Source organism: Drosophila elegans, unplaced genomic scaffold, assembly GCF_018152505.1.
Source record: "Drosophila elegans isolate 14027-0461.03 unplaced genomic scaffold, ASM1815250v1 contig_208, whole genome shotgun sequence".
Lineage (NCBI taxonomy): Eukaryota > Metazoa > Arthropoda > Insecta > Diptera > Drosophilidae > Drosophila > Drosophila elegans.
This window is the reverse complement of record NW_024545578.1, coordinates 1,912,620-1,925,562: the sequence shown is the minus strand read 5'-3', so window position 1 is coordinate 1,925,562 and position 12,943 is coordinate 1,912,620. Positions and strand designations below refer to the sequence as shown.

At 35.6% G+C, this 12,943-nt stretch overlaps 1 protein-coding gene across 6 annotated transcripts in view; it reads left to right on the top strand.

Moving 5' to 3' along the window:
- LOC108145846 (spectrin beta chain, non-erythrocytic 5) overlaps positions 1-12,943 on the top strand; it is a 35,551-nt gene that overhangs the window by 3,667 nt on the left and 18,941 nt on the right. For 2 of the 6 annotated variants that reach the window (XM_017271461.2, XM_017271460.2), the window contains exons 1-2: positions 10,676-10,932; positions 12,300-12,490. In XM_017271461.2, coding sequence (XP_017126950.1) covers positions 10,851-10,932; positions 12,300-12,490 — 273 coding nt within the window. In that variant the 5' untranslated portion in view covers positions 10,676-10,850. Of the gene's footprint in view, positions 1-10,675; positions 10,933-12,299; positions 12,491-12,943 lie in introns of those variants that run through there. The other 4 variants (XM_017271465.2, XM_017271462.2, XM_041708069.1 and 1 more) reach the window with 2 other exon arrangements.

Below are 12,943 nucleotides of genomic sequence, written 5' to 3'. Positions count from 1 at the left end.
TCTCTTTAAACGTTTTAAGCCACGATTAAAACTATAATAAGTCATACCTATACCGTTGCTTTGTTACGAAACCTTTTAATTTTTTTTTTATTTTCTGTGCATGCTAATTACTTGGAAAGTAATTAGAAAATAACCGTAAGTCATGTGCAAACTAAAACCGCTATAGACCAGAGAATTTCTCGCTCTCTTTGGCTGCTCATTTCACTTGTCTATCAATTGTGCGGTTTTTCGTGTCTTTTTTTTGTTGATTTTTGGGAGGTTTGGGAAAACTTGGCCAACTCTGGCCTTAACCAGTTTTTTATGTTTTCCTGAGCGCGCGCCAAAAACCGAAAACTAAAAAACCAGCAACAACGTGAAATGCACATTCAAGGCTATAAGCCAACAATAATACGCCAGTAACAACAACTAAAAGTAAACTTGCTCAGAGGAACTGGTTTTCTTCTCGTCTTGTCTTGTATTTTGTACTCGCACTCGCGGTTTGCTTTCTTTTTTCATATATATTTTTGTTGGTCTTGGTTTTGTAAGTCGGAGTATATGTATGTTGGCCAAAAAAAACAAAAATCTGCCCAGACCAAAATGCTTATCACCCGGGGTCCCTCTCAACAACAATAAATAACGCAGAAAATATGCCCACACGAAAAGTTACAGAGGGAAATTATTTATTTTCTTGGGAACGAGACGGGGCTTGGCGGAATTTTAGTCGTTACAATGTGGCTATGCGATTACTGATCATTGACTCCCAGCTAAAGTTCAAAGTGCAACATCGTTAATTTGTGTCTCACATACATGTTTATAGCTTTTTCAGTATGGAATTATAAAGTTTGTTAGTAGAATTTGATCTTATCAATCCGATTATGGTGTTAAAATAAGCTTCTTTAAAAGGCATTCATTTGAATCAATTACGTTTTTATTGCAAAACGGCCTAAAAAAGTTTTTTTTTAAGTTTTTCTTGTTTTATAAATAAAAATTTGATTTTCAATGATTTCTTAATTTAAAGATTTTCTTGTATTTGTGAATATAATTAGAGTGATTTAAGATCTCTGACGCCACAAATAAAATCCAGTAACAGCTCAGTTAGAATTTGCTTGCTACATTTACTTAAAGCCAAGACTTAAAACTCTGCATTGGTTTGCATTACGAGAGCGCTTTGGTTTTTGGGCATAATTGTGTTTCAGTCCCACCTGGGTGCCATTATCGCCAGATCGCTGGCAACCTTGAAACTTGCTTTTGCCTTCCTTTCTGCCAAGTGAAATTTCCCAGCCAAAGAGGTGGTCTCCTCTCTTTCACTCTACTACCAATAAAAGCCCACTCCCCAAAGATTTGGTCTTTCTTTTGGCCTGCCTTTCGAGTTTGCGGACCTGGGCCATAAACAATTGCCAGCAGGTTGTTCGCATCTAAGCTTATTTATTATGAAGCTGTCTAGCTGTTTTTTTTCGTTGTTTTGTTTTATTCGTGTTTTTGGCCAGTCTGTGGAATTTGGCTAATCGAGTCAAGTGTTTGGTGAGCAGAGAGTGGGTTCGGTTTCGGTGCTTCATTGCGAACTCAATGGAACCCGACTTATCCAGCGGAAGTGGTCAAAATTCCGGTTACCCCAACACGCTTTTTGTCTTGGCACTACTAGTAGCAGAAATGAAGAAATAGAAACGTTAAATCTTATCAGCGGAAAACAAAAAAATATAGCCTTGACTCGGGTCTTAAATTTGAGCAATTTGCCAATCATCCGAGAGAGTCCGAAATCAGAGGAACCACTTCCCCCCGAAAACGGAAAGACAATGCTAAATTTAATCAAGTCTCTGTGCGCGAGTGGCATTCGCGATTCTCTTCGCTTTGTGTTTTTCTTTTTTCAACGGCCACCGGTCCAATAAAAATATTTAGCTTATTAGTTTCGAAAAAGATCAACAAACAGTCGAGCAAAGTCAAACAAACAAAAGTTTCATCAAAGGAGCTGCGTGAGAGTTGCAAAAATACGTAAAGTTTTTAAACTTTGAAGTCCATGAAACAGTGCGTCAAGGGAATATAAAGCGATCTCAGGATAGTCTTTTCTAATCATGTGAAGATAGTTAATTTAACAAAGTTACTTATACCAAATAAAATAGAAATTTATAAAGCAAAGAAATCTTTGCTATTAGCAATAACAATTAAAAGTAAGGGGCTTGGGATGTTAATGATTAAATGACTTAACGTGTTCTTATAATCTTAATATAATATTATATATGTGAATAAAGAATATGTGCGGCCTAAGAAATGAGCTTCTCTAGTAAAATAAATCAATAAATAAAAGCGCAAACTAAATAAAATAATTATTCTTTATATTTATTCTGTAAACCATATAAAAATTAACATTAAAATTTGCCAAATTCTTTAAAAGAATTTTTCTACATACCTATAAAGTTTTTTTTTGAAATTTTTAGGTACTTCCTCAGCACTCATTTATCTTTATCTACAAACTCTTGTGACTTTTTACTTGTTTTTGCTAACAAATGACTTCATCCTGTCTTCTTTTTTGTGTGATATCATTGCTGGCTGAAGATCTGTAGATAGTTTTACAGTTGCGAACCGCACTGTGGCTGCATATGAATTGGCTTTTTGGGCCTAGGGGGCCTGTGGCAATTAATTACATTTTGCGCACTTTGTTTCCGCTGGCTGGAAGCGGTAGAATTCTGTACTCTTTGCCTGTAATTACTTCTTCTCTTTGTCTGAATTTTGTCTTCTTTTTTGTTGTTGTTGGGTGTTCATGGAACACCCCGTAAGTATAGGGTATATACGGTGAAGAGCCAATGATTTTGTGGAAATTATTAGGGGATGTCATCGCGTCGTTACCAGAAAAGCGGAAACAGATGAAGCCATAAAAGTGCCGCTGGTTCTTGGCCTGCTGGCTTTTTGTGTTTGTGGTGCAACGGTTGTTGTTCTTGGCGTTTTGACCAGGTCTATAAGAAGGTGTTGATGGTTGATGGTCATTCCCCGGGTATATTCCCCATTTTACCATCTACCATCTGTGTGTGTGGAGGCATTGATTTCGCATATTAAATGCCCATGCAGCTGGGTTCCCAGAGAACAGTGGTGCGCATGTGCGGCACTCGTAAATTGTTTCGTTTTCACCTTAAAAAACCAAAAGCCAAACCTCGTAACTCTGGTTTGCATACCTCACTGCGCGTACAATCGATCGAAATCAAAAAGCGTAGCAGAGCCAAAGCAGAAATGCCAAATATTTAAGCGGCCCAAAAGCACAGCTGTGAAGGCTGTCCAAAAGGCAAAGCGGTCTTACACCTGGCGAAAAAATATTAAATAATTAATACAGATTATTTTTAACACATTGTATCTAAAAAGTTATATTTCCATATCCACAAAGTCGATAGAACTTAAATACTTTCTTTACAATTCAGAAAGATTTTTAAAGAAACTATTTTGTACAAAATTGATAGGTCAAAAATGGGAACTTAAAAATAAATGTAAATTTAATGCATTATTTTCTAACCCCAATTTACATTTTATTTTAGTGCAAGGAACAATCTTAGTAAATAACTTTTTGAAAATTACAAAAAGTAGTTAACGAACGGAATTGAAATATCATAAAATTCAGAGAAAGTGAAACTTTTACAATCTTGTCTTGATACAAATAGCAATTTAAATTTATTATTATTGTTTTGGTTTTCTACTAAGACTTGTTTGTCTTCTTTTTTTTGCTCTTTCTATGTTTCTTAGCATTCCGATTAGAAAGAGATATGGGAATTTATTGTCGTAAGTCAAAAGATCCACAAGTGGCAATATGAAATGAGGAATTATGTATAATAAAGTTCTTTAATAAAGTATGTCATATGATAATAATTATCTGATTTTAATGGGCAGTTCCGTATTTATTGAGATATAAAAATTATTTTATCATTATAAAGTCAGGAATTGTAACTCTTAAGAGAAGTTATCATTTTTTTTGTAGTGTACTTCGGATAGCCCTCCTTTTCTGGGTTTTTGAGCCCGGGTCGAGGCGGTACTCGTCTTACCTTGCCAGGGGCTTTTTTCTTGGCATTTCAGTTCAGTTCTTCTTTCACTTTGGCATTCCTTGGCGTACTTTATAAATTGTTCTTTCTCCATGGATTTTGAAAAGATTTTCGTGTATGCGTGAGTGCGCTGTTATTTATGTTATAAGCGTTATGCGTTCCAGTTCTTTCACATGGATTTACCCAGCTAAGCGATCAGTTAAAGCCAACCGTTTTAGCCATTTTGTAGAGCCAAGACCCCAGATGATAATGATAATGACACAAATGAAATGTCTTGAGTAAATTACTGAAGTGGCAGTGGCTAACTGAAATGCCAACTGCTAATGGGGCCTCGAAAGCGAACGGAAAGAGGTGACTTCACTTAAGAAATTTGTCCCTGCAATTTATGACTTTCTTTGGCTGAATTTATGGCTCACCAGGTGGACTTTGCAGATAGTATAGTATCTATAAGTTGAAGATAGTGCTTGACGGTTAGTTATCAACTGCCGAACTGCGATAAAAACTGATTAAATGCACTTTGTTTGATGCAGGAATCGATGGAAACAGCACCATGATGTCAGAGTTCGAAATGAGTCAGTTTTTGTAGTCTCTGAAACAGAGAATCGTCTGATTAATTACAGTCTAGCTTGAGGAAATTTTAGCACAGAAAAAGTCTGATCTATGGAGATCTAAGTTTAAATTCCCTTTTTTTGTGACGTTATGACGTTTAGGGACTTTTAGTAAAACCGTTTACCTATTGTATTAACATAATAGAATTGGGTGATATAAATAATTAGTTTTAAGCACTTCCAACCAATGCAAGCTCCACTTGACGTACTTAAACTTCAACTGTAACATAGAAATATTTTTTTTAACAAATTTTAAAAATCTTAAAAACCATTTCGAACCTAAAAGAGCTCCACTGTAGCTAGATAAATTCCTCGAATAGTCTTGTCATATTAATTAGCTGGGAACGCAGATCAGCTCAGAGTCGATGATCGAGCGGTTTGTAGTCGTGACTAAGTCGCTTACAGAATGTTTTACATATATATGTAGTTTGCATGCAGCAGAAAACCAGGCCGAGTAACCTTGAGACTCGCTTATATAACACTTTTATTTTATATTTAAACAAAGTCGACAAAAAATAGCCAAAGGTTATGTTCTCGCGCGGCGACTGAAAAACAAAATTACACGCTTAAGTAAGAAAATATTTACTTAAACGCTGACATCAGACAATCAACAAGTTATGAACGGAAAAAGCGGCGAAAAAAGGGGAACTTGAACAGCTACGTGGAGCTTTCCAAACAAGAAATTCTCCAGAAGTCTGCTCTTCATTTTTTGTTGTAATTTTTACCGGTTTCCGTCCGAAAAAAAATATATGTCTGCTGCTGCGTCTGTTTAGCATTGTAGCGTGAAGTCTTATGATCTTTATTTTACCTATTTTTCCTTATTTCATATTTACGATTTTGATTATGACGCGCGCTGAACAACAAGCGAAGTCGAAGTCTTCATCAGCGAGTTTGGGAATGAGAATTTGCATATGCCGCCAGGCAGAAACGAGTTTTGCATTCCTCCTCATTTGGCCACCCGGTAGTCAAAGATTGAAAGAGATTTCTGGATTTAATTAGAGGAATGTTTTTAATAGCATTGAGATACTTTCCTAGGGATTACCATGAGATATGGAGGCCAAATCTAATTGTCATGATAAGAAACTACATTTTTAGGGTGTGTTGTTTTGGTGAGAGCTTTTTAATGGCCAAAAGTGGCTGCGAATTACACCTACGGATTACTTTAAATTATGGCAGATAATAGAAAAAAATTCAGACATAATCTAAAAGTGTTTCGGGCACTTTTGGAAAGTATCTTAACAATATTTTCAATCTAAAAAAAATTAGCACAAAATAAAAGGGAAAAGGGATTATGCAAACAAGTTTTTATATATTTTTGCTTTTGTATCTCCACCTTTTTGGGACTGCAATAAAATCAGCAAGATAACAAAATCAAATCTCTTTGGAAAGAAAAATATAAGCGGGATTTACCTTTTATGCTTATTAAGGCTTAATTATATCAATAAAAACTCTTTTTCTGGTCAAATTTCATTTAAATCTAAATTAAATACAAAGGTAGACTGAATTTTTAAAATCAATACGTAAAGTAAGAGGTCTCGGAACCTAAGAAACCTCGACCCCTCTTAATAAGCCTTCCCCACAGATTGCTCTTAGCTATTTTTATCACAAGTGTATTCATCTCTTTTCGAGCGCTCTTCAAAACCGACTCGTGAATAAAATTATGCATGAAATGTTTGCACACAAAACCGCAAAAAAGTATTCTTCAATATGCTTAAAACGTCATCGAATCTGAATTTTTGTCGTGTAATTGTAAACCTGACTTTTTTGCTGTCCGATTTTGGTCAGTGGTTTGCGCAACGTGCTTTTTGAAGTCGGAATGCAATTTTTTTTGTTTTCGGACAGTCTGTAATAACAAACCCATATCGTAGTTCGTGGCTCGTAAAAAACACATTAAAATCGTTTGAAATTCATTTAAAAACCATATATTATTGTACTATCAACGATGTTGAACAACTCAAGGCCCAGAACTTTTAAACTTTCAATATTCCCCACCCTAATGTAACAAATTTATATTTCTTTTTCGATGACGATTTGGTTTTTATGGCCCCCGACACTTGAGTAAACATTTGCGTTTCTCGGTTCTCAGGCTTAGCCAATTAAAAATTCCCCCCTCCAAAGGGTCTCTTCTCCTCACATGATTTCAATTTCAATTAGAGTTTTTGAAGTAGATGTTTAAGATATGAGTTATGACTAGATGAAATATTTCTTCTGCCATTGTTCTCGTGACATTTTCGGGTCTGCGGCTGTCAAAAATGAAATTGAATTGTTCTCCGTCTTGTCAGACGATCGTTTGATTGCCATTTGGTACATTTTAATTAATAGTAAAGCGAAGAGAGGGTTGTTGCTGCTGATAGAACCGACCTTACCCCACTGAACTCTGCCGCAAAATAGGGCCGAAACGAATTCGATAAGGGTAAAATACTACTTAAATACTAAACTTCCTGCGAACGCGGCGGAAATAACTTAAAGCCCCCGTTAAGTGTTAGATTATTGTGCAAATATTGGTTTTAGCCGTGAGTGTTGTGTGTTTGTCATGAGTGCTGGCATATATACTCCATTCCATATATCTTTCAAATGACTCATTATTTTTTAAGCTTAAAATTTTGGGTTCACACGTGTTGCGGCTTTTATTGAATCTCCCCCATATGCAAATCATTCACGATTAAGTCATATTTGCGGCGCTGTTCGCATAGGAAGTGGGTAGACAAAACTAATTAATCAGAAACCAGCTTTTTTTGGGAAAGAAAACATACAGAAATTCAATTGGTAGAACAGCTTTAAATTTCGGTTTGGAATCGTTGAAAGTTTCTTTTGCCTTTCGACAATTTTCTTTGTGTCATTCAAGTGAAAGTTTCCATTTTTCCCACAAGAGATTTACAAACATCAGTTCGATTGTTCAGAGTGATTATCATCGGCTTTCATGGTATGTTTCCGCTTATAACATTTGTGTATAAAAAAAAACTCAAAATCTTAGAATGCCTTTTAAGATAATCAATCAAATTGACTTAGTCACACTTAACGCCCCTTGGATTCGCGAGATCTATAATTGCCTGGCACTTCCCCTTAACAATCCAAGGAAATCAATCAAAGTGCTTGGAAACCCGTTCCTTAACTCATCCCAACTGTTACAGAAATCATCTGGTTTAATGAGCCTATATCCGCCATAACGAATCTTAATTATACCCACTATTAAATAGAGACGCGTGCCTTTTTGCTTGCAAAATTAATGGTTGCTCTTTCAATCGATTAAAATTTATTACAAATTAAGCGACGCCCTGCAAACATTTTGCTTTTAATTGATTTTTATTGTGCCAAAAGTTGGTTTGCAGAGAGAAATTTATTCAAGGAATTTGTGCCATATCAATGGAATCTATAAATCCCACCCGTTGTCATCATCTTCAGTGGCTTCTTTTGTCCCCAGAGATTTCTATTTGCTAGAAAGTGATGTCATCATTTGAGTATTTGCTGTTTAGTTTCGATGCTTGGCTCAAAGAGTTTTCCCAGCCTGGGGAAAAGCTGTAAAGCATTGGAAAACGTTAATTGAAAACTGTATTCATTGCCAAAGTCGCACAATAAAATCTGTTAAAACCGCTGAAGCGGCGCCTCAAATAATCGGTTCCCTCGGCATTTGCATAAACAAAACCTAAATAAAAACTGAATGCGAGAGGCCAGGGAGAAAACCAAATTAAATTCGGTAGCCGGTGGCGCATGCGCAGAAAACCCAGAAGAACGAAACGAATTTTTGGGCTTTGAACCAAACTCAGATTTTTGGTGTACGGTGATGTCATCAAAACAACATCGCTTGTTGCGGGTGTATAGTGTATAGGTACAGCCCCTCTGGGGGGCGTGACCAAATGCCAAAAAATAATAAAGGCAATGGGCACGAGGAGCTAGGGGCTTTGAAAGTGGCTCAACGGCATTGACTAATTTTCGCAAATAACTTTTGGGGCACATCATATAGACAGCAACACGTACGATCCAAGCAAAGTAAACAAAAAAAAATCGATTTCAACAAAAGCAAAAAGCAAAGCCAAGAGCCATAAAAGCAATAGACGAAGTATGTAATATTTCTTTGCCTTTTGTATAGTTATGAGACAATTATGAGCCCAAATGTTTGGCAATAATTTTTAAACAGCAAACCAAATTGAAGCTACAACTATAAATTAGGGTTTGAAAAGGGGCTTTGAATAAAAACTCAAATTAATTGATGGTTAAGGAGTTGAGAACATAAATCTATGGTTTTCTGGATCTTGAGAATAAATACTATTAAAGAAAACAAATACATTAAGAGATTCAAAAATCTCTAGGTTTCTTAAGCTTAAAAATGAATTTAAATCCCTCAGAAAACAGCCTCTATAAATTAAAATATTAAGAATCCATTTAATTATAAATCACTGATTTTCGTAAGCTTTAGAATTACTTCTCCCTTAAAACATATTAAGTTTGCATCTATTGTTAAAAAAAATCCAAACCTGTCGCCATCTCGTTTTGCTGTTTTCTTTTTAATATTGTTTGTTATTTTCTCTCTTTGAATTTGTTATATGTTTAGCATTCCAGTCACACACAAAAGAATTTATAACATTGTGGTTTTCTACTTTTATTATATTTTTTTGGTTCATCTGTATTCTTCTGTTTGACTGGGGCTTAAAATGAATTTTAATTTCCAGCCGCTGATGAGGTAATTTTATTCACAGATATTTTGACAACAAAGCCCACCAATTTCCTAATTTGCCGCGCTATAGGTCTCATTATTTTGTGTTAAAAACAGAGATGACAGTTGAAATTAGGTTCTTATCAGACATATTCCATCTCTCACGCAAAAGTAATTAAAACTGGGAATGACTTGGGATGTTATCTTAGTACTTAACTTAATTTTGATACACTTTAAAGTATCATTTGGTTTTGGATTTGCTAAATGTTATGTGTGGCTTAGCATATAGGCTATAAAAATTAAGCATACAAAATGCTAAATGTTTATTGATTTATGCAAATTTCTACACGACTGTGAGGTTGTTGCACGGTTTGTTCATTAGCTAAACGAAAATGTGGAACACTATAAGATTAAGATCTGCCAGAGAGCACCCGAAAAAAATAAAAAACGTGTTCAAAGTGTTTGCGATGAGTGAAGTGTGGATGTTTGGTTGTTTATAAATAGAAAGAGGCGCGGAATTTGAGTATTTCTGCTTCCAGCTGCTGCGCATGTGCTCTGGTATTATATATAGTATTGTATCCCTATTGAAGTAAACAGGATGCCCGGAATTCGACCCAGACTTTGCATTCGGCCTCCCTTTTCCGGCAACTTAAGCTCTATAAATAGTTTATAGTCAAAGACAGCTGTGTGTGAGTTGGGGTTTTTTTTTTATATTTTATATTTTTGGCTTTAATTGTTTTTCCAGCCTTTAGCCTAAAGTTATGCCGCAGTTCTAGTCCCTTTGGTTTGTGTTTGCCATTCCATGCTGATAAGGGAAATCGTTATCGCGGTATGGTAACGTTTATTGTCACACTCAACGTGTGTTGTTCATTTTTTATTGTTTAGTTTTCACCTCTTTTTAATTGATTTTTGTATTTGCCCAAGCGAAGTGTTCTGTTTGCCAATTGGCGTTGGAATGCCTTCCAGTTGACCTCAGCACTGCGGCTTTTGTCGGCATTCACACATTATCTATTAGTAGGTAGCAGATTATAACTCTTTTGGATGATGTCAGTGGAATGATCGAATTGGGCACTTATGGGGCTCATAAATAACTTGATATTGCAGTGCATTCCCCTCTATAAATATCCGCCAACATATGTCCCTGGTATGCGGGATTTATCGGCAGATAAGATAAGATCTATTGGCTTTATGTCAATGCAAAGATTTGCCAGATCCCTTGCCCTTCTTACCATATTCTTTTTTCATTTCTTGTTATCAACGCATGCGATAAAAGGAATTCACCATAGGCCAGTTGTAGCATTTTCGCTGCCACTTTTCGTTTGGCTTTTTTGGTTCATCTGATAAACACACAGTTAAAAAGGGGGAGGAAGCTTTCCCCCACTCTAAATTGTTGGGGCCAGCGAATTGTTGGGCTTACAATTTCAGTGACCAAACGGCGCGGCAACCGCGAGGAACAGCCTATAGAATCGAACTAGTGCCCTCCGAAAAGAAAACGAAATCAATAACAACATTTTAACTCTTAAAAACAGCACTTTGTGCTGGAAACTAAAACACTAAAAACCCCACCTCGAAATCAGTGATCTAAGACAAAAAACCATGGAGTACAATAGTATATTGCGCTCCAACTTTTCGCGCAATGAATATCGAAGATATATATCCTTCGAACGACAGTCGTTGGGTAGGTTTTCTGTTTTGAACTTGAACTTTTCCTCTAGAAACTCTCGATCATTATACAATCCCCAAAACGAAAGTAACCTGTTCTTATCTATCATTTCGTTTTTGCTTTTGATAAGAACGCAAATATTTGACAAATGAGTCGACCACAAAAATGGGTTCGTTTTCTGCAGTTTCCGCTTTAATTCCGGACCATTTTTGGCATATTATCTTGCCCAGTATTACGTAAAACGAATCGTTGATAAAAAGCAACAAAAGCGTTAACCATTTTCCATGGGTATGAAGTAATTTCGAAAGATAAGCCCGCCAAGGCAATGAGCATTAAGGTTTTTGATACGCTTTTCTGAAGGTATAATCACTGGAATGGAAAGTTGGGAACTCCGACTTGTTTTGTTTATAGTTGATTGAGCAGAAAATTACTTAATTCAATTTTAATTATTCGAGCGGTTGTGAAATCACTTACAACTTAATTATTGTAAATAAAAACATTGGAAACTTAAAGGACAGAGTAATTTTTCAAAAAGTTACAAACAAAAAAATTAGCTTTATTTAATTAATTTGTGTAATGAGATCTTCTTTCTCCTAATATTATGATGAAATAAAGCAATAAATAAGAATTAGATATAATAATAAAAATAGCCCATTACTTTATGTATAGAAATTATAATCCAATAGCTTTCAAACTGTATGATTTAGAAAAAAGAATTTTGCAAATTTATTTGTAATGATATCCTTGATACCAAACGTCTTTTGAAACTTTAATCTAATAAAATAGTTAGCCTATCGAAAAGAAATGACAATTTGTTAGCAAGTTTGTGCAATTAAGATCTAAATGTGAAATACCTAATCGGCTTGGCTTATCTTTACGGGTCTAAAATGTTATACTCGTATTACGTGATGAGGTGTCGAATTGAACGTTTTTGTTGGTTCTTGTGTACAAGTTCAACTGGGTAATCTGCGATATTGCTCAAAACCGCTGATAGAATGTTTTAAAATTAGGAATTACGTTTGACAGAAGCGTAAACTATATATGAATTGCCTTGGAATGTTGCTCTAACTTTAGCAAGTGATTGTTTTATTTTTTATAGAAGTAATTATGTTTGCCGATAACCTGTTATCTTTGAACCAATATAGTAGGTTTGCACGTCACGGGTGTGCTTTCCCTATCTCTCCTATATATACTTTTCGTTTTTTTCCCTTACTTTCTATCTGCCCATTATTGATTTTGGACTGTTGTCAGGTGGTTTACCCATTTTCCTTCGCTAAAAACAAAAAAAATCAAAACAAATACTAAAACTAAACGTTTTGCGTTGCACTTGTATGACTTCAAACTAATCCGAGATTTATTTTGTTCCCTTCCCGTCTACCTAGCATCACAATATGAGCCGGGAGGCTACTCCGCGCTGCAAACGCCGACGCCTTCCAATCGCAACTCCGCCAACATGACCCAAAGGGACGGCATCATCAAGTTCGAGAACGAGCGGATCAAAACGCTGCAGGAGGAGCGCTTGCACATCCAGAAGAAGACATTCACAAAATGGATGAACTCCTTTCTGATCAAGGTGTGTAAAAAGATATAGGTTACAAGAAGTCGGACAATTTTCCAGTCTCTGGGTCTGCCCAAAATGCAAATCTATAGTTATTTTAATAATATAGGGAGCAATTTTGGCAAACATAGTCAAATGCATTCATTTTACATACCGATAAATCTAAATATATATTGTATACACATTTCTATATAAAAAGTAATTTTCATTTAAATCAGAAAATAAACGATTTCTTACATAAAGAACTTAAAAGCATATAGACTATTACTTTATATATTTAAAATTGCATTCCACTGACTTCACTACTTCACATAAACCCTTATTTTGACCAACTAAAAATGAAACCGATATCTGTGACACCGAAAATTATGCATTCACTTGATATTTTGATTGGAAGAAAAGGTTTTTATAGCACCCCCGTCCATTAAACGAATGCAACTCACTTTTGGGCCTATTGTCTTCTTTTTT